The 20,697-nt window shown below is 39.3% G+C and overlaps 1 protein-coding gene across 3 annotated transcripts in view; it reads left to right on the forward strand.

Annotated features, from left to right (window-relative positions):
• The first annotated feature begins 1,451 nt into the window (after nucleotides 1-1,451).
• Nucleotides 1,452-20,697, forward strand: part of LOC116040711 (vitamin D3 receptor A) — an 82,538-nt gene continuing 63,292 nt past the window's right edge. The window contains exon 1 of one of the 3 annotated variants that reach the window (XM_031286287.2): nucleotides 1,452-1,578. Coding sequence is in view for 1 of the 3 variants with exons in the window: in XM_036007993.1 (XP_035863886.1) it covers nucleotide 3,307 (1 nt within the window). In the remaining 2 variants the exon portion in view is untranslated. Of the gene's footprint in view, nucleotides 1,579-2,110; nucleotides 2,663-2,996; nucleotides 3,308-20,697 lie in introns of those variants that run through there. The other 2 variants (XM_031286288.2, XM_036007993.1) reach the window with 2 other exon arrangements.

Raw genomic sequence — 20,697 nt, forward strand, 5'->3', positions numbered from 1 at the left:
TATACAGAACTGCGTAGAATAGTAAGTCTAAAAGTAAGAGTCTGCTAGTAATACACAGCATTTGAAGAAAGTTAGATTACAGCAACATGGTTGCCAGTGTAGATGTTACATGCAGCAAACTGTGATAAACTTGTTGATGTAGCCTAACTGTAACAACATCAAACTCCATCCATGATGAATACATCTCCACAGTCGGAGAAGCCACCAAAAAAAGTATATTGCAACAAGTTCTGGACTCATTCACACTGCCTTTAGAAAGTCAAGAGCTTGACCTCCATGATGACAGTTGTTATTTCAACATGCCATATATCACATGGTGAATAAGAAGAATGGCTTTCTAAAAGCCTCCTTTCACACAGCACAGCACACAGCTTTGACATACCCTAATCTGTTCACAGAGAACTCAAAACCACCAATAAGCAAGCTTCAAGTTGCCTTTTTTTTCCATCTGTCAGAAAGGGGATAATATTGCCTGTCTCATTTGTACCATTGCATTACGGCAAGTTATGGATTACTCACTGGAATGTTGTCAACGTGGACCTTTTTGTACTGAAAGGTCATGGGTTGGATTCCTGTGACAGCCACATGGTCTAAAGTCCAGTTACGCACTCGATAAAAAAGACATCATAGTCCAACTTTTCCAGGCTGGCGCTGTATACTACATAGCCCATCAAGAGAAATGGCAAGAGATTTAAGAAGGGAATCACTCCTAATTATAGAGTGGGTAATGTGGTGATTTAAGTGCTATAAAAAAAACTCCCAGGGGTGACATAGTATAGCACCACAGGGCTCTGTCATTCCATTTGAATTCTTCCACCAAGTGGACAAATTAGCCCCTCTCCATATAGGTTATAGGCCTACACTATGGATACAGACCAGCTGGTTAGTGGGTTGGTGAAAATGTTTTTTTTACTGCTCTTGGTATGTGTATACTATCAGTTACCACGAGTTTCCAGGACCGAGAGATCAGAAAGAGAGAGAAGAGGATGCTGGAACGTTCATATATTATGTATAGGTAGACTAAATCATAAATAATTCATGATGAGAAATGTGGAGTTACAAAGTACATGCACCATTCAAAATTCAACATTGTCAAAACACAAATTTGCACACACAAATGTATAAAAGAAAACAATATTGTGACATTTCTCACCATCTCTCCAGTCTCTATGCATGCAAGCAAACGCCCTGAACATCGCATGTGTAGTTCTTTTCATTTATACATTTTTATGATTTAATTTAATTTTTTTTGATTAACTATTCTTTTTTGACGAAATTGTTTACTACCTATCAGGCTGTGTGGTACATCACGACACACCCCTATATGGTAAGGAGACAGCTGGAGACTCGGCTCGAGGCTGACACGCTTCGCGACCAATGGGAGCAGACACTCCTCCAGAGTGGCGAGCTGTGATTGGACACTGTGGGGATATTCTATATGTATAGATATGCCTGTTAAACCGTGGGGGGCGGGTCTATGGAGAAGTGCTGCCCGTGACCAGTCTGTCTATGTTGATACAGATCTAAAAAACTGGACTAACAGAGTGTCTGCTCACGTTGCCCTTCGCATGGACTAATGTAAGTTATTTTGCACTTTCCTGTACCTTTAAGAGTCTTCCGTATAGTGAAAGTGGATGTAACGTTATAATAGCGTTGTAGTTGTGCTTTTTCTCGTCTCGTTTTGCTAAGAAGTGCTTTCAGGCCGAAAGGCACACGCGCTTTTCAGGCCAGTGAAGTGTGCTGCTGTAAGCGTAGTGTTAGCTGTTGTTATTGCTCTCCAGCGTGCTGCAATATTTTGACATACCGCTGACACGAACAATATACTCAGTGAGCCGAGGCGTACTGTCACTGTAGAAAGACAATTTAACACAACACATACTAATATCCACGGTGTGTGAATATTAAAGGACATTTTCGTATTAACTGCTGGCACTGCTGCAATTCTTGTCAGCTAGTGTCCGAGCCCCGTTAACGTTACCGTTCTCTCTGTTCATGTGTGGAGAAAGGGGACAATGAAACCCCTTTTTAAAATGTGGCAATTTAATATGGCCGAATGTACAGAACTAATAACATTATTTCACAGACATATCATAATCCTACCCACAAGCTAGCGCTTCGCTCACTAACATCATCAATAATGGCTCTGCTTTTAGTCCCACGTTTTTCTAACAAAATAGCAAGATTCGGAGGGTAAAAAGCAGTGTGAACAATCATACAACTTGAAAGTTTAGTTTGGATGAACTCGTGCTGCATCATTTGTTGTGTGCCGAATGTCCCAGAAGTCCCGAAATGTTTCGCGAAAGGTTTAAAGTTCTGTTTTCATTAGTGTGTATCTCTGCTTGAGCAAGGCAACTATTACATTGCCAGATGTATTGAATCGTTTATTGGCGTCACAGTGTGTTCATGCCAGAAATAACGAGACGTCATCAGGACTCTAACGTTACCCAATTCCCAGCCCCCCGACTGACCGTTAGATAGCCCTGCCTGATCACTCCTGTTGACAGTGTTGTTTTACACGGAGAAAAAGTTTTTCAGCGTGGGGAAATTGTTAAAAAAAAAAAGCTGCCTTCAACTCCACTGGCTCGGAAATTTGGCGACTTGGCTCCAACATTTGGGGCCCCCTCTGCTACTGCACAAAGTGAAGGTTGATATGCCACATCAGGTAAGAGAGCATTCACTAGCTTGGTTTTGTGACAGGAACGCACTCCAGTTAGCATACGTTATGAGCTAACCGCTGCACATAAGCAAAAAATAAATAAATCCTGCAGCTTTTCTCTTTGTTTCCTCGCTATACCGAGTTTACGTGCGTTGAGGCCACATGGTATTTCACATTGCCGATTAATTTCGCATTTTAGCAAAACTTCTACACCAGCCCTGTCCCGGTTATGTTTTGCGTGGGGTGTTATTGTTATAGGCGGGTGCTTCCCTCCACATTCCACATGTGTATGCCTGCCTGCCTGCCTGCTGCAGGGCCAGTGCGCAAATCCAAAAACGTCGATAGGAAAATAAACGGAATTGGAGGTTATTACACTGCATTGAATTCCTATTATTTCAGAATTTGTCTGTACAGTGACAAGCAGATGCATGTTGTGGATGCGGGTTTACAAGTGCTTCTTCCTGGATGTTGTCAGTCTCTGATGTGGAGGAGGCTACTCCTCTTTGCAGGCGGGGAGGACAAAGGGACAGATCAGCATGGAGCTGAGTGGAGTAGAATGGACCCGGATAGACTTCTGTCGTTTTCACAGTTAGAGAAAATGTTGTTGTGACTATTCGGATTGGAATCATAGACATTACTGGACGTGGAAAAGTGATTATATTTGATTCTCTATTGCATCCTACATGTGTATTGTCAGATAATATCAACGATCAAGTCATCAGAGTACAATATCCAGTGTTATTGTTCATACAGTAGTCTTGCTGTTGTGGAATATGCATGGATATGCCATTCGTGATCTTGAATTATTGCTCCTCAATTAAGTATTATTTGTATTATGCATTTTCAGCTAATACGTTTCACTTTGAGGCTGACGTTTTAAACAAAACCATTCTGCTTTAAATAAAAATAGGTAATTTTTATTTTATTGAAAGAGAAGCATGTATGGGCATAATACATTTCTTTGGGTGTTTCCACTCAGGCTGCGAGTGGTTCCCTTGGCAGAAGAGAAATTAAACTGCATTACAATTATACTTACAATTATACAACAAAAGAAATGTTATGTGTGAATAGATGATTTTTCTTTACCCCACAGCATATAAAACACTATAGCTGTACTGCTGTTTGTAGTGCTGAGCTGGAATTACAGGGTCTGTTCCATTTTTTGTTGTTGTTGCAGCATTGACTCCGTCGGAAATGATGAAAGACAATATACTTTCTGTAAATCTGATGCAATGACAACTAAGAGATTGGAAAGTTAATGTTTTGTTCTTTAAAGAACATATTGTGTTATTTTGCCCAATGTGTTTTTAGTTGCACTATTTGTATGTATGCTTGTTTTCCTCTTGTTTTGGCACAGGCTTGTTGCTCTCCTGCTACACCATACAATAACATGATTCACTGATCACTTACCTCCCATTGGAGCAAAACCTTGTATCTCCAGGAGTCCATGGTATTATGCCTTTAGTAATGTAGCCTTATGTTTCTCAGTGTCACCCGCTCCATGTTGCCAGCGCAAGAGACATACATCATGCTCTAAATCCACCAGGTCGACGTACAGTTTGTCACCGTTTTATGAATCTGGAAAGAGCTGGGAGTTGAGAAGTTTTGTTATGAAAGGGATAATCACTTTGTCACTTTGCTGTGTTGTTTCCTTCATCTAAAGGTTCCTCCCACCTACCTATCACCTCAGTGGGGTACAAAGGGTCTCTTTCTGTAATGAGGTGCTTAGTGAAGCACATTGTTCTCAGGAGGTTTGTACTCTGCTGAGTTACAGGCAGGTTGCAAAATGATAACAGATGCATGGGAGCCTCAAGGTGCAGGCACACTATTTTGAAACATAAGCAAATTCCAGGCAATATGGAATGCATGTGTGCATGCAGGACACATGCGCACACACACACACACACACACACACACACACACACACACACACACACTACTACTTTAGCGATGTTTAACGTTCGCTACATAACGTTAGCAATATATCTTGTGTAAAATCCAGAACCGGCAGAACAGAGGGAAGTGTCAGGGAGCAGAGACAAAGTATTTAGATGAAGTGAGCTGGTTTGACCATGGAGATGGGATATGCTCGCTTAGCTTCACCGCAGTTGTGTGTGGCCGTGCACTAGTACGGGACTGCGGGTAAGAGGTTGAGGGGTGTGGCGATGACATCATCGACACGGACGTATTCGCTGTCCAAACGAAGCCAAAAGAGAGCCGTTTTCAAATTTTTTCACCCTGAGGCCTCAGGTTTCAAAAAAGTGCATTTTCAGGCAGTGCGTTTACAGAATTCGTGTGGACGGTCGGCCCAAACGATGCTAAACGTGCGTTTGCATCAAAAAGCGTCTCCATATGGATGGCCCCTTAGATGATCCAGGTTTAGCTGAAGGATGTTTTTAAACAACGGGTAGGCTAATGTGTAGGGATGTCCCAATCAAGTTAGTTTGGCCCTAATTTCGATCTGAATCCTTTTTTTTAATAACATTATATAATGATTCTGATACGTCTATTCACTTAAATGTTGATGAATTAAGTATCTGACACATTGAAATAACAACTGCAGCTACTAGGCCTACATTTGGCACTCCTTATATTTCATGAGCTAAGTACAAAACTGTTAAGTTTGTAAACTCAATTTATTGATGAGATGATGATGTGAATAAAAGTTTAACTTGGAGAATGCGACTCCTGAAATTGACTTGAAGCGATCCACTAGATAGAAGATGGGCACCGCACCCCCCAGGTAGATTGAGACCCGCCCAGGTAGATAAAACCCGAATTACATTTTTTTCTCTCCAATCAACGATGTATTTTTTTTTCCCAGCGCACACAGACCAGTGGCCTCCAGCCCCTCCCCCCTGTAAAGTCCCCCCCTCCCCCCTCAGAGGCTACCGTTAGTTAGCATGCTGCTGGTGGTCTTGCTGTGGGATAATCTGTACCACACTGCTGTGAAAGCTCCCCGAATGTCATTTTTAGAGTCTGGTTGTTCACCCTCTCCGCAGCACTATCCTCCGCTCCATCTTTATAATGGAGCTATCCACTAATCGGAGCTAATCGTTGCTAACCGAGCCTTCAGTTCCTGTTCTCGTTGCCTGTATTCATTAACTGTATGTATGGACTCGAGCTCGAGATTTCATTAAGTTGGCTGTAAAAGTTTTAAACTACAACTCAGAGTTGTTTGGATGAGAGAAATCTGTTCAGATGAAATCTTAACGAGTGCAACACGGACATGTACTGTACAAAACTGTGTTTAGGATCCCCAAAACAAGGATAACAACACAAAAAACAAACAATGATCTAACAAACAAAATGAGAATTAACTTTAGATAGCCCTAGTCTTATATGATTTAACAGGAGTTAGGAGGAGACAGTGTTGAGATTTATAATAACATGTACCTTTCTGTATGGATCATAGTATATTTTTAAGGTTAAGTTGTTAATACGTATAACATTTGGGCTCCGGGTAATCCAGTATTTTATCTGCTGAACCATAACATTTGACAAACCAACCCGATTTAATTGACAAAGCACATCCTGGCTACACTTCGTCTGTATAATCTTTTAGTCTGATTTGTTTAATATGTAAATAGTTATTTCTTCCTAAATTATCTGTTAATGTCATGTAGCCATTGTTTTCAATAAATAGTTCATAAACCTTCGTTTGACTAGTTTATTACCGAACCCAGCCAGCACGCGCTGCACCGTCACATCCTGCGCCACCCACCACCACAAATAAATTCTCAACCTGTGGGAAACACTGTAGAGTGACGGTAGCAATAATCTCACTCTGACACTTTTTTGTTTTTGCCTCCATCTTTTGTTGTGGCGTGCTGATTGCTGCAGTATTTCTGCTCTGCACTTCTGAGTTCTCCTGTCATTCAAACAGCTCAGTGCTCTGTTGTCTTTTCTCTTGAATTTTCCTATTGTCTGTTAAACCATGGTGTTCGTACTAACCAGTTTCTCTTCTGCTTATTTTTGAAACAACACAAATCACTCCCTTAGGAAAGACCTACTAGACACCAGTTGTGTGCAATGGCAAAGAATCACGGTTGTGCAGAATAAATCGGTAATAGAGAGGAGAAAAAACAGACCTTTGTCTGCTTTGTAGCATTCAGAAAAACGGATTACTCCTACTTTAATAATGCCGTTCTTCCTACAGCCCCAGTCTCCTCCTCTCCTCCTCCCTCTTTAATGTGGATGTGCTAAACAGGGGCTAATGGATTCTTTATGAGAGGTAATTGTATAGCTACAACATAAATGTAATAGAAGCTCTGGTGTTGTGGCTGGTGTGATTAGGTCTTGTTTGAAGCCCCTAGGGGGCTTGGCCTGATAAACGTCAATAGCGCCTACCATACAAGTAGTGCTTACAGAATTGTAAGTTCTCAGGGTTCGACATCTGAATGACTCGACGCTGGTGAACAATAGCAGACCATAGAGATCACAGGGCTTGTGCAGCATGTTGTGGGCAAGGGTAGCTTAACGCAACACAACACAAACACTGCTAGGGTTAGAGGTTCCCACGAGGCAAAAATGTATTCACCATTGTAAATGTAAGGCTATTTGGATTGAATAGTGTCTGCATCAACAGTGTAGCTTACGGAGACATGCAGTTTATTTTCTTGAAATGTTTCTTGTAGTACCATTTTGCCGGATGGGATGGGTTGAATATGAACAACATGTTTAAGACCCATATTAATTCTAGGATTGCATACATTCAATGTGCCAAGGGATAATGATGTATTAAAATGCAAATTTAATTGGCTGTAAGTCTACTGAATATTTGCCATTGTGACCAAGTTATCTCTTCAGTCACAAATCTGAGAACAGTCAGCCCTTCATACTGCCTAATGTTCATCAGCATCCATTTTACCTGTCAGGCTGACTTAAGATAAAGCACAGGCTCACTTTTCTTTTAGCAGGGCCTCATAGGGCTTAATGTGGCCAGAGAGCAGCTTAAATGCTTAACAGGTAAATCACCATCAGTCTGTATTTGCAGAGGTAACTTGGACAGCAGATCTGGATTCATATACCAAGTTCTAAAATAATACATACAAGAAACATATCTTATTGCCCCAGATACTTCTTGAGAGATGCCTGCTTCATAAGCTGTAGACAACATGTGGCCAAGCAAAAAAAGTCGTGGAATCAGGAAACTGTTTCTAACCCTAACAGGGTTTTTTGAAAAGATGCAGTGGATCCCTGAAAGTAAGTCTTTTTCATTCAGTGTAGGACTTTGTGTTGGCACAGACAGTTAGAGAATCAAGACCCACATTGCCTGTTCCCTTGCCACCCCTGTTCTCACACAAATTACGCTTTTAGAGGTTCATTATTTGCATCACATTTTACGGTTTGCATGCTGTGGAGGCTGAAATATAATTTAAGGTATTTAAATTGTCTGTTCACCAGCCATTGAATCAGCCTGCTACTAATGTTTCTATCCCATCTGTACTCCAGTAAGTACAACTAAATATAGATACTCTGTAAAAGTCAGGGATGTTTGTCTGTCATCTCCCATCTGCCTCCCAACGAAAGAAGTTCAATGAGAGATTTCGCCACAGGTTAGCAAAAACAAACCAGTAAAATGTTATTCGTGCAACTTGTGCTGTTAGACATGATGGAATAGTCCTGGGAAAAAAGCTTTGATATTTTAAAAGGTAACAACATTTACAATGTCACACAAACACAGGCCTTTTAAAATCAGTAATCCATGTCTGTATTTGGTTCCAAAAATGCACAGCTTATTCATTGACTTTAATTTGGTTTTTCTGGAATCAGACTACCAAACCCCACACTGAAAATATTTCCATAAGCAGCCAAAAGTCTGTTGCAACCATCACTGCCTTCTGTGTTTCCATTGATTTAAACTGAGGCTTTTTAATTAGACTGATGTGAGAGTTAACTTGGATGTGTTTTACTGCCACACTAAAAAGCACGGCTGGCTCATTAGTGCAGCCACTCATTAAACCTGGGAGAGAGAGAGTGTGTTTGTGTGTGTGTGTGTGGACATGTATGAAGTTAAAGTATGAAGAGTGTCTGTCTGTCCTGCATGGCTGCTGACTGCCCTGTAAGCCGTAGTCACTTTGTTCGCATTTTGTTATAGAGCTTTAGAGGTGCATATTGTCAAACTTGGAGAGAGCCAGGCAAGCTGTTTCCCTCTGCTTCCACACACTTAAAAATGAGATGGGAATTAATTTAATCAAGTAATAATATTCTACAAAAAGTAGGTGTTAACATTTCTGGATATTGCAGGGATTTGCCCCACAGTGAGAAGGCAACATAAAACACAAGCAAATGGAATTCAGCTTCTGTCTCTTTCTTGCTCACTCTTTCTGCGTCTGTCTGTTGAGGCCCAGTGTAAGGGGCTTTCAGTGAGCTACTAACCCTTCTCAACCTTTTTTTTCCCTCTCCATTCCTCATTTTCTCTTTCCTGATGCTACTGTAGCAAAGAGAGGGAGAGACAAGCCCACAGGAAGTGATTGGTTGTAACTCAACAGGCCCCCCACAGAAGGCTCCACCCATCTCATCCTGTTTGTGGGACAATTAGTCATCCTAAAGTGATGTGGCTGACTGGGCAGCATGCTGCATGCACACACACACACGCTCTAAATGCAGTTAAAGTGAATATCCTTTATTACTATTGTCATAAATAGTTCATGCCTCACTGTCTGCCAGCATCTTTTTGACACATGTAAATATACACCATGGATCCAGTGTAAATGCAGAACTGCAGGCCCAAGCCGACAGGACGAAGCATGTTCTTGCATAGAGCTATAACACTTTCGCTTTCTCCCTCTTTCACCCAATGCCAGTACTTAGACTTCAGAATAAAAAAAAAAAAAGAAAATTATAAATTGACATTTACTTTACTTTATTGTGCAAATGTCTCTTTTTATCTCCTTGGCACTTTTAAAACTCAAAATTGTCTCTAAAATGGGTGAAGATGTGACAAATAGGTGGCGGTAAGTAAGTAAGTAAGTAAACTTTATTTATATAGCACCTATCACAGACAGAGTCACAAAGTGCTTTACATGCAGCAAGATTAACAATTTAAAAAAAAAATAATATAAAATAAACATACAAACATAAAAACAATGATATCTCATTCAAGTGAAAGCTTGTCGGAATAGGAGTGTCTTTAGCTGTTTTGTAAAATAAACGATAGAATCGGTCACACGCAGCGAAAGGGGCAGGGCATTCCACAGTTTGGGAGCAACTGCCCGAAAGGAGCGGTCTCCCCGAGTTTTAAGGCGGGTTTTTGGGACCATCAGGAGATTTTGACCTGAGGAACGAAGCGTGCGGAAAGAGGAGTAAGGGGTCAACAAATCAGCGATGTATTTCGGCGTCTGTCCATGTAGTGCTCTAAAAGTTAACACTAGAATTTTATAGTCAATTCTGTATTTTACTGGAAGCCAGTGGAGAGTAAACAAAATCGGGGTGATGTGTGCCCTTCTGTTTGTTCCTGTTAAAAGCCTGGCTGCTGCATTTTGCACCAATTGAAGGCGGCTCAACGAAGATTTATTAAAACAAGTAAAAAGAGAATTACAGTAATCTAACCGTGACGAAATAAAAGCATGAATGATCATCTCCATGGTAGCTTTGGGAAGTATTTTTCTCAATTTAGAGATATTTCTCAAATGATAAAAACAATTTCTGACCAACTGTCTAGAATGACCATCCAAAGACATCGATTGGTCGAACAAAACACCAAGGTTTCTTAGGCTCAGCTGGAAGGAGGAGTCCAGGGAACAGAGGTGTAGTTTGATTTGGGGTAGTATATGTTCTGGAGCAATGATCAATGTTTCAGTCTTTTTTGTATTCAGTTGTAGATAATTGTTGTACAACCAAGTCTTAATGCTTGACAGACATTCCAATAAATCAGCTAATTTACCAAACTCTGATTCTTTGAATGAGCAGTACAACTGAATGTCATCAGCGTAAAAGTGGTAAGACACATTATTAAAATTACGGATTATTTCACTAAGAGGGCTAACATACAATAGAAACAAAAGAGGACCTAAAACCGAACCCTGAGGAACTCCGTATGACAAAGGGGTCATTTCTGACAAGATGTTGTTAACAGACACACAAAATGATCTATCACTCAGGTAAGAGGTGAACGGTCTGGAGATCTGTTAACAATCTTTTAGTCTTTTTTTTTTTTTTCTTACCTGTTTGTTTATAGTTTCATCATGTACTGTAGACAAGCTAGATTTGACAGCTTTATATCTGGTTTTGGATTTATAATTGCTCTTTAAGTCAGACCCCAAACCTGGTTTCTTTATCCTCTTTGTCAATCTATTAAACTAGGAGAAAGCTTGACTCCTCTTTGAGTCTATTTGTGCTTTTATGTATTTTTACCTCTTCTACTCTGCTGGACCTAATACCATTACAAATACAAAACAAATTTATAAATCCTGAAGACTATCTGATATTCTGAAGTTTCCAGAGACGCAAAATATGTGTCGTGTGAATTAAATGATGCATCTGCTACTATCAAATATTGGATATTCTTGATGTCTTGGAACCAGTGATTTCATCGACTCAGTGTCGTCATAAAGTCATCAAAGTGGAATTTGAATTTTCACTCAATTTACACATTATACGGTATAACTTTAAATAAAGTGCCGGAACAATTGTGTGATAATATCAGATGATTGTTGTAACTTTGAAGCTACGGAAATAACAGAAATATAGGGTTCAGGAGGATAAAGTCCTAAAATGTTAATTTAATGTGGCCTAAGTTTAATTTTACACCTTTCCCTCTGCCTCCCATCTTTTTGATCGGTTTCACTTTATAAAAAAAAACCCCAAAAATATTTGTACCTCAAATATTCCCTCTTTTCTCTTTCCCTTCTCTTTCCTTCACATTCTTTCATGTCTCTTCTCTCACTGTGAATTTGTTCATTTAGTGTAGTACACAAACCCAAGCTATGCGTGTGTGGGCTGTGTGATTATTAAAACAGTCCAACCTCCTGCCCCCCATTTTTGGTGAATGCGTCGTATAGGAACAGCATATGAAAAATGCAGAAAAATAAGGCTTTACTGATTTGATAGTGCTTCTGAGATTCATATCCTTGTTGATAGGTATCAGAATACAGTCTGTATATGTACATACTGTCGCGTACGTACAGTTGTCGGGTTGGTTACTAAATTGGTCATTTATTTAAATTCCTGGTAGCTGTAAAATCTTAATTAGCTGTTTTAAACATTTTCTGTCTCGTTATATGGTCTGTCTCTACCTCATTTTGCTTCTTTTGTCATTTGCCCTTCTTCCTCTCCCTCACTGCCAGCATTTTACGCTTGTTATTCTCATTCTCTGACACCCCCCCCTCCCGCTGTCGTTCTATTTGCCTCCTGTGTTTTTTTCCTTGTTATGGTTTTTCTGTGTCGCTCTCACCCATTCCCTTTTCTACCCCTGCTGTGTGCTGTATTATGTAGCGTTTAAGACTCTATTTGCTTTTGGCAGGAGCTGGAATCTGCTTGGGTCAGATTTGTTTTAGTGCTACACTGCTCGTGGCTTGTAGTGTATGCCCCAGAGAAGGAAAAACACTGCTGCACACACACTCGTACGTAGTCTCTCTCTTCAACATACAGTATGCACACTGCAAGCTGCCTTGCCCTTCTGACTGAATCATTCGAGGAAATGACGCAACTTGAAGACCATAAAAGAGATTAAATAGGTCTAGATTGTGTGTGTGTGTGTGTGTGTGTGTGTGTGTGTGTGTGTGTGTGTGTGTGTGTGTGTGTGTGTTTGTGCCCATGTACATGCTTACCTTTAGACTAGACATGGCGTCTTTCACACACCAAGGTAGTTTGAGAGTACATACATGTGTGGTCTATATTTCAACACAATATTCTCTGAATATTTGCAATATTAATTAAAAGCATTCTGCATTTGGCATACACAATGGCCAGAAATGAAAAGCCTTTCGATAATATATTTTATATAATACATTTTAGTATCAATCAGCATTCCGATTGTTTTAGCAGACTGGTGTTGGGTGCCGCTTGTTTCTTGTCTTCTGATTATTGTGAACTGCTTTGAGATAGTTTGTGTGATTGTCTGACTGGTCTGCTCTTTGCTCCTGTGGAGAGTGGCATATAATCTGATGGAATGATATTATGATAATGAAGTGCAACAATGCAATGGATTAGCCTACATTTTGATGAAAGCCTCTATGTGCCAAAATGTGATTTTAAATTACTGTAATGTTACAGACGAAGTGGTTTTAAATACATGGATTTTCTGTGCCAATGTGGCCAAAAATTAAAATAAATAATGAAACATGTTATTTATATAGTAGGCTATATCCTGATCTTGGGTCAACTAATTGGATATTTTTCACAGAATCAAGACCTGTTTTTTGTTCTTTTTATTTATGGAATCCAATGATCAGATATGTTCATTCCACAGGCTAGAAAAACAACAAAAAAGCCCTACAATTTAAAAAAATTAAAAATTAAAATTAAAATTAAAAAGATTGAGCATACAGGATCAGAAAGTAATCGGCACGTCTAATCAACACATCTGACACACATGGGTTGCAGAGTTGTTTTGTTTATTAAGTTGTTTGGCCCGGCTAACAAGGTTGGATAGAGAACATAGCTGCAGAAGCACACACACATACAGACCCATGCAGGGCAGGGAGCGATGCACACCAGTGTTAATAACATGAAGAGTAAAATAAAGCTCAGGCCACCAAGGCTGATCTTATAAACTAAAACTCATACTGATCAACATCATAAAAGTCTACTAAATGCTCTCTTTTAAACAAGCTGATGTGTGCAGTTGTCTTGTGACTTATCATTCCTATTTACTTATTACTTGCAGCTGCAACTGAGCACAATCACTGATCCTCTCTCCTCTGGCATACATAAACAAAGACAAACATGAACAACAAAAAGGAAACCAACTACCACCGATAATTTAATTTACAAGATTCCATTTGATCTTTTACCTGTGCCCAGGGGCCCAACAGGTAAAACCACACGCCCTGCTGCTATCATGGAATCAACTCACACATCTTCGGCTAGAACAGTGACATTACTGGTTTACCTTGCAGGCCACAAGGCAATACAATACATGTGAATAGGTGTGTTGTGTAGATATTAGCAGTATGTTACGAGTAATATTTTGCGACTGTTCTGAAGCAGAAAAGTATAGCTGTTCTAGGCCTATATTTATACATGTGTAACATAGTGCTACCTACCTTCTTTCTACTAAGTATTTGTGTCAGGTCATATCTCTACTGGATAGACTCGCTCATCTCTCTGGCTACTCACAGGAGTTTTGACACCAGTCGTTTTAACTCATTGCCTTTCCAAAATTAGACCCGTGGCAGTGCAGATGGCCTATTTACTGGGCTGGCTCTCACAACACTCACTTTTCAGTCACTCCGGGATTTTGTGGCCTTTTTTTTAGATTGTTGTGGCCCAAAATGCCTGATTTTGTGGGAGCTTTTGTAAAAAAAATTGCGATAAAAGTTGCAATGTCTTTTTTATTTTTGTTGCAATTAAGTTGCTAGAGAGATTTTTTTTTTTGTTGGTATAATTCTTTAAAAATAAAAAGGAAACTTATTTTGGGGAGAAAAAAACTACCCTGGGCTGAGTTTTCCTAGTAACCTTGCCAAAAAGGCTCAGGATGCTGCAAATGTTGGTATAATATGAAACGTATCAGAAACGGAAAAATGTACAGATCCACGGGCCGACAGTTTTGTTAGTTTTTTTTCCCTCTGTTGAGTGTACAAATAAATAAGAATTCAATACATTAAAATTATGTTATTTGTCTTAGTTAGGAAAGTAATGTTTAGTTAAGAAAGTCTGGTTCCTTTAGTCTCTTCCACATGGTGGAAGGAAGGTATAAGGTGGAAGGTATACAGTGTATTATTAATTCAACAACGGTATCGGATCAATATCGGGTATCGACCGATACACAAAGCCCAGGCATCGGTATCGGTATCAGGACTGAAAAAGTCGGATCGGTGCATCCCTAGACAAAAGGCGAGTGTGAGCCGGTTACCAATCAACATGAGGTCGTTTCAGCGGCTGCTCAGTTACGTTTAGCCGACAAAACGTGACCGTCATGCGGCGACGACAGTTGCGTTCAGACACCAAAATGGTGAAGATTACAAACACCCGTTTCCTGGGGGAGACTTGTTAACATTTCCTGGACATGAGCTCCCACGCTTGAAAGCCCTGTGTTTTACTTTTTATAGGGCAACATTTAAAATGTATTTTGTTGGCAAGAGATGCTGATTATTTTCTACTTGTGACATGGCAATATTTAAAATTTATTTTGTTTTAAAAAAATGCAAGTTATTTATTTACAACTTTTTTTTAGGAAACTCGCTTTTTACATTAACATTAAAATGTAACTTTTTTCACAAGACGTCTTTATTTCAAGCAGTGTGTGCTTTGATTTCAAGTGTTGGGGTTATTCAAAATTCAAAAAATAACCATAATTTGTTCATCTGTTTTTCTCAAAGATAAGGTAAGCACTATTTGTGTCTATCCTACTGTCTACTTTATTCCCTTATAATGCCCATATTTAATGCTGTCTTTTTTGTTTTTAAACTTTATCCTTGCATTGCTATAGTTTTTATATTACTCTGTCTACATCATTCTCTTATATTGTCCATATTTAATGCTGGTCTCTAGACTTTATCCTTGCACTATTGGACTTATTTGCATTACCACCATGACACACTCTCATAAAGCACCTTACCATACATACTGAATCACAGGGTCAGTCCCTGCCCTGTCACTGCAAGCGTCTCATGCTTATACATCCCTTGGTACATTCATGTGGATTTTTTTATTTAGTATCTTTTCTTTTATTGTCCATGCTATTCATGTGGATTTGTTATTTTATCATCCTGTTTGTGATATATGTGTATGTTGTGTGTGATGTCTTTAAATTGCTCATATTATGCTTTTTGGCTTTTCCCCTTTATTGTGTTATATATCTTTTTGTGCATGTTATAGGTTTACAAAAAAAAGCCCAAAGTCCACCCCAAAGGGACTTACCATCTTCCAGAGAAAACACTGTTCACAAACTGCTCCAAGCTGCTCTATTGTAGTCCAGCCTTTACTTCCGTGACAAACGTGCGTCACTTTGTAACACGTTATAATGCTCGCCTAGCTGCCAGCGTGGCCGCACTCATACTCTGCAACTGACAAGCTAGCAGTCACACAGGGCGTGCGTGCGTGTGTGTGTGTGTGTGTGTGTGTGTGTGTGTGTGCGCGCGCGCGCGCACATCAGTCACTCTATGCCATGAGTTGTGTATCACAGATAATGCATACATGTTTGACTTGCTGTGTGTGTGTAATGGTGTCCAGTGTGTATGCTGAAAGCTGACACAGCTGTTTCACAGTAACTGCACTGTTTTCTCCACACTATCTGCAGTTTCACTCCCTGGCTCTCCTCCAATCAACTTCTGCCACTTCACTCTATCATTGTTTTTCTCCGTCTCATTTTCTCAGATTTTCTCTTTTAGTCCGTCCTCCCACTCTGTTCCACAGTTTCACCCAGCGAGTGTGTTTGTAGCGAGAAACCAAAACTTGCGCATATTAAATTGGGAAGCGATGATCGGAATTGAAACCAAATCCTCTAAACGATTCCAAACGATTCCATTAAAGAAACTATTCTACTGGAATCGTAATTTTTGAAACGATTCCAAGTAGGAATCGGTTCTCGATGCCCAATCCTAATGGCTGCCCACCAAGAGCCAGGTTCTGTCCGAGGTTTCTGCCTGTTAAAAGGAAGTTTTTCCTCGTCGCTGTCACACCAAATGCATGCTCTTGAGGGAATTGTTGGGTTTCTGTAAATTAAAGAATGTGGTCTAGACCTACGATCTGTTAAAGCAACACTATGTAACTTTTACATAGTTACATAGTGTTGCTTTAAGTGTCCTGAGATAACATCTGTTTTGATTTGACACTATTAAAAAAATTTTTTTTTAATTATTATAGTAACAGCAAAAAACTGTTAATAATAAATGTTTAAAAATTTTAATTATGCATAGTAACAGCAAAAAACTGTTAATAATAAATGTTTTACATTAACCATTTTCTGAATAATAACAAATGTTCTTAGTTAATGGGATAAATAGGATAGGACTTAGTTTTACAACTGAAATAAAAATGTTATTACAGAGAGAAGGTACAGAAAAAAGGCACTGTTGTTGTTTCACGTAGTTGACAGTGATGCTCTTTAAGTGCTCTTTAAGTAATAAATGGAAAGCACAGTTATATTTACTTTGTTTGTTTGCCAATCCGAAAAATTATCCGATATGCGACTCCAAACCTCGAAACGATCCAAACCGTGACTTTTGTAATCCGCGTTACACCCCTTAATTTTAATAGAAATATGACTAAAAATAATAGTATCCGTGAATATAATATAATGCTAAAAATAACAGTAGTATCAGTAATAATAACAGTAATTTATAATTATATAATAATAATCTGATCCAGCCCTACCTATAAGCTTATAAAAGAGGGAAGTCTTAAGCTTACTCTTAAATGTGTGGAGACGGTGACTGCCTCCCGAACCAAAACTAGGAGCTGGTGCCACAGGAAACCAAACTGTAGTCAAAGTCCTAAAACAAACAGGGAGTTAAGATACCTGGCAGAGTGTCACTTGGAAGGATTAACACAGTTCTGAGAGGATGTATTATACAGACTACATCATTACTTTATTTAAAAAAAAGCTTCTTTATCAACAAAAACTCTACAGCAAGCATAAAACTGTTGTCATAAAATATTAGTCAAATGTAAATGTCCATGTTCTTTCTTTATTCCTTTCTTTTTTTAATGTAATGCACCAGAAGAAAAACACAAAAATCCTTCAAAGGAAACCTATTGATACTCAGTCAGGGTAAGATAGAGGCTTTTAGCCCCATCATCCAGGCTAAGAGACCCCTCATCTGGCTGGGAGCCAGGGGTAGAAGGGAGGTGAGGTATTTTAATTCACCGTAGGAAATTGTTTGCACAATGCAGAGTAATTGGTGGAAACAACTTTTGTGACATCAGACAGAGCTAATCTAACAGAGGAAAACTTAAACAATCTGGGTTGTCTCATAAAACCTGTGTGGTCTGAGAAGTTGCAAAGAACACTTAGAAACAGAGTTGAGAAGTAATGGATAGTAAACATTTGGAGAAATAAACTCTCTAATATTGACAGATACCACAGATGCGTTACTATGACCTGTCCAATTGTGTGCACAGGAATAAGGTTTACTGTTGTCGATGGTACCTGGTAGGGATGCTAATGATTAATCAATGATCGATTAATTGGTCGTTAGGAATTGAATCGATACTATCAAGATCTGACAAACAAACGTGTAGTTTCCCATCATATTCTAGCAATGAGTAGAATGGTGTATTCTCAATAAATATATGACAATATCTACAATATATAACTTTTTTTTAATGATGACTCAGCCATGTTGGGGTGCGCGGGGTCAGGAAGAAGAGAGCGGCAACTTTGGAAAATGAAGCGGGAGAAACGAAGTATTGTGTGAGACCATTTTGAATTATTTTCTTATAAGACTGTTAGCGGAGATTATTTTCATGCGCGTACTCCGCATGTTATTTCAACGTGTTTAATACGTCTAGGCCTTTACGTGCTTATGTTTAATAGGCCATGCAATCCTGTCAGAAATGTTGTGGAAATAACGCTTTGATTGAGGAAGAAAACACATTTGGTATTGTTTAAAATACAAGCATAATTGAAGTTTGTTTTAATTACGATTAATCGCTTGATTGATCGTTAATGTTACCAATGAACGATTAAGGAAAGTGCTTACAATTTGCAACCCTAGTACCTGGTACCCCCATCCTCTCTGATATATTTTCTGCCATCTCTTCTCGGCCGATGATTCACATCCTCGATATTTAGGAGGCAGCCCTACTAAAGGCTCTTTAAAACCGGTTTCCCTTCTCACCACGTTTTCACTGATCACTGACCTTTCTAGTTCATTGTATTCTATCTGATTATCATTTCAGTGATGTTATCTATCAAAATATTCACTGAAAAAGTAAAATAAACGTAATTTACACCTGCAGCGATAGTTGTGTCAAATCGATCACAAAAAACCTTTAGTGCTCATGTCAATAATGTGGTTAGGCAAGTTTGGATTTTGTCTGGACGCATGTCTTGTTGTCTGTGCAGTTAAATGTAAAACAAGTTGTGTTTTTGGTAATCTTATAATCATTTAATGTGTGCAGGTATTTAGTGGGAATGCTGTTCAGCAGCATTCCAACTATTGTTATCCTGTTCTTTATTTTTTATGTCTTATTCCGTACGTTTTTTTGGCTTTCCGTAACTTCTGCATACGTTCAGCTATTAAAACCATTCAACTTTTAAAATGTTCAGCTCTTTCAGCTAATGATGGGACTTCTTCAACTTTTTTTCTACTATTTATACTTTTTAAAATATTAAGCTTTTTATGACTTTTTTTTTAACATTGAAGTCAATGAGATCTCATCACAGACTTCAAAGGGTGTTTTCACTGGTCATACGTTACCATGACAACCCTTTCACAGACAGTTGAATTGAATACTACAGGCAGTAATATGAACATTAGTCTACATCTTTAGTGTTCCACTTCTGTCTGACTGTCTCTGTCTCTCTTTGTCTGTCTCTGTCTCTCTGTCTCTGTTTGTCTGTCTGTCTGTCTCTCTCTGTCTCTCTGTCTGTCTCTGTCTCTGTCTGTCTATGTCTCTGTCTGTCTGTCTCTCTGTCTGTCTGTCTCTCTCTGTCTCTGTCTCTCTGTCTGTCTCTGTCTGTCTCTGTCTCTCTCTCTCTCTCTCTCTCTCTGTCTCTCTGTCTCTGTTTCTCCCTGTCTCTGTCTGTCTGTTTCTGTTTCTCCCTGTCTCTGTCTCTCTCTGTCTCTCTGTCTGTCACTGTTTCTCCCTGTCTCTGTCTGTTTCTGTTTCTCCCTGTCTGTCTATGTGTCTCTGTCTCTGTGTCTCTCTGTTTGTCTCTGTCTGTCTCTCTCTGTCTCTCTCTGTCTGTCTATGTCTCTCTGTCTCTCTCTGTCTGTCTCTGTCTCTCTCTGTCTGTCTATGTCTCTGTCTCTCTCTGTCTGTCTCTGTCTCTCTGTCTGTCACTGTTTCTCCCTGTCTCTGTCTGTTTCTGTTTCTCCCTGTCTCTGTCTCTCTGTCTGTCTGTTTGTTTCTCTCTGTCTGTCTGTCTCTGTCTGTTTCTGTTTCTCCCTGTCTCGGTCTCTCTCTGTCTGTCCATGTCTCTCTGTTTGTTTCTCTCTGTCTCGGTCTGTCTGTCTCTGTCTGTTTGTCTGTTTCTGTTTCTTGTTTTTTATTCCCTCTTCCGTACGTTTTTTGGCTCTCTGTAACTTCTGCATACGTTGAGCTATTAAAACCATTCAACTTTTAAAATGTCCAGCTCTTTCAGCTAATGACGGGACGTCTTCAACTTTTTTTCTACTATTTATACTTTTTAAAATATTAAGCTTTTTAACACTTTTTTTTTAACATTGAAGTCAATGAGATCATGCTTCAAATCCTTCAAATTTTCTTCCGCTCCCAACATTTTCAGCCCCTCCATACTTTCACCTACAGTTCTAAATAAAGAACCTATAGGGTTCTCTCCCACTCATTAGCAGGTGTGGTGATCAATGATCAAAGAGAGGCTTTATGAGTGCTAAAGGAACATCTGTGGTCCATACAGATGATAGTGTAGTGGATAGGGCACATGCCTTTGGTGTGGGAGATCCGGTTTGAATCCCACTGGGTTACATCAGTCAATGTGTCCCTGATTGAGATGTCATTCCACTTTTTCAACTATTCTCACTACTTCAACTTATTCTTACGGATTTAAGCTATTCAACCAGTTTAGCTTTAACAATTCAGCTATTCATATTTTATTTTGGCTCTCTCTTTTTCCTCTCCTCTCTTTCTCTCCTCTCTTCTCTCCTTCTCTCTGTCCTCTCTTTCCTTTTGTTCAGCCCCATTCTTTTTACCTAATATATTTCACATCTCATATCAGCTAGATTGATGCTTTTTCGTTCTATGCAGTG

The sequence above is a fragment of the Sander lucioperca genome, chromosome 12, assembly GCF_008315115.2.
Source record: "Sander lucioperca isolate FBNREF2018 chromosome 12, SLUC_FBN_1.2, whole genome shotgun sequence".
Classification (NCBI taxonomy): domain Eukaryota; kingdom Metazoa; phylum Chordata; class Actinopteri; order Perciformes; family Percidae; genus Sander; species Sander lucioperca.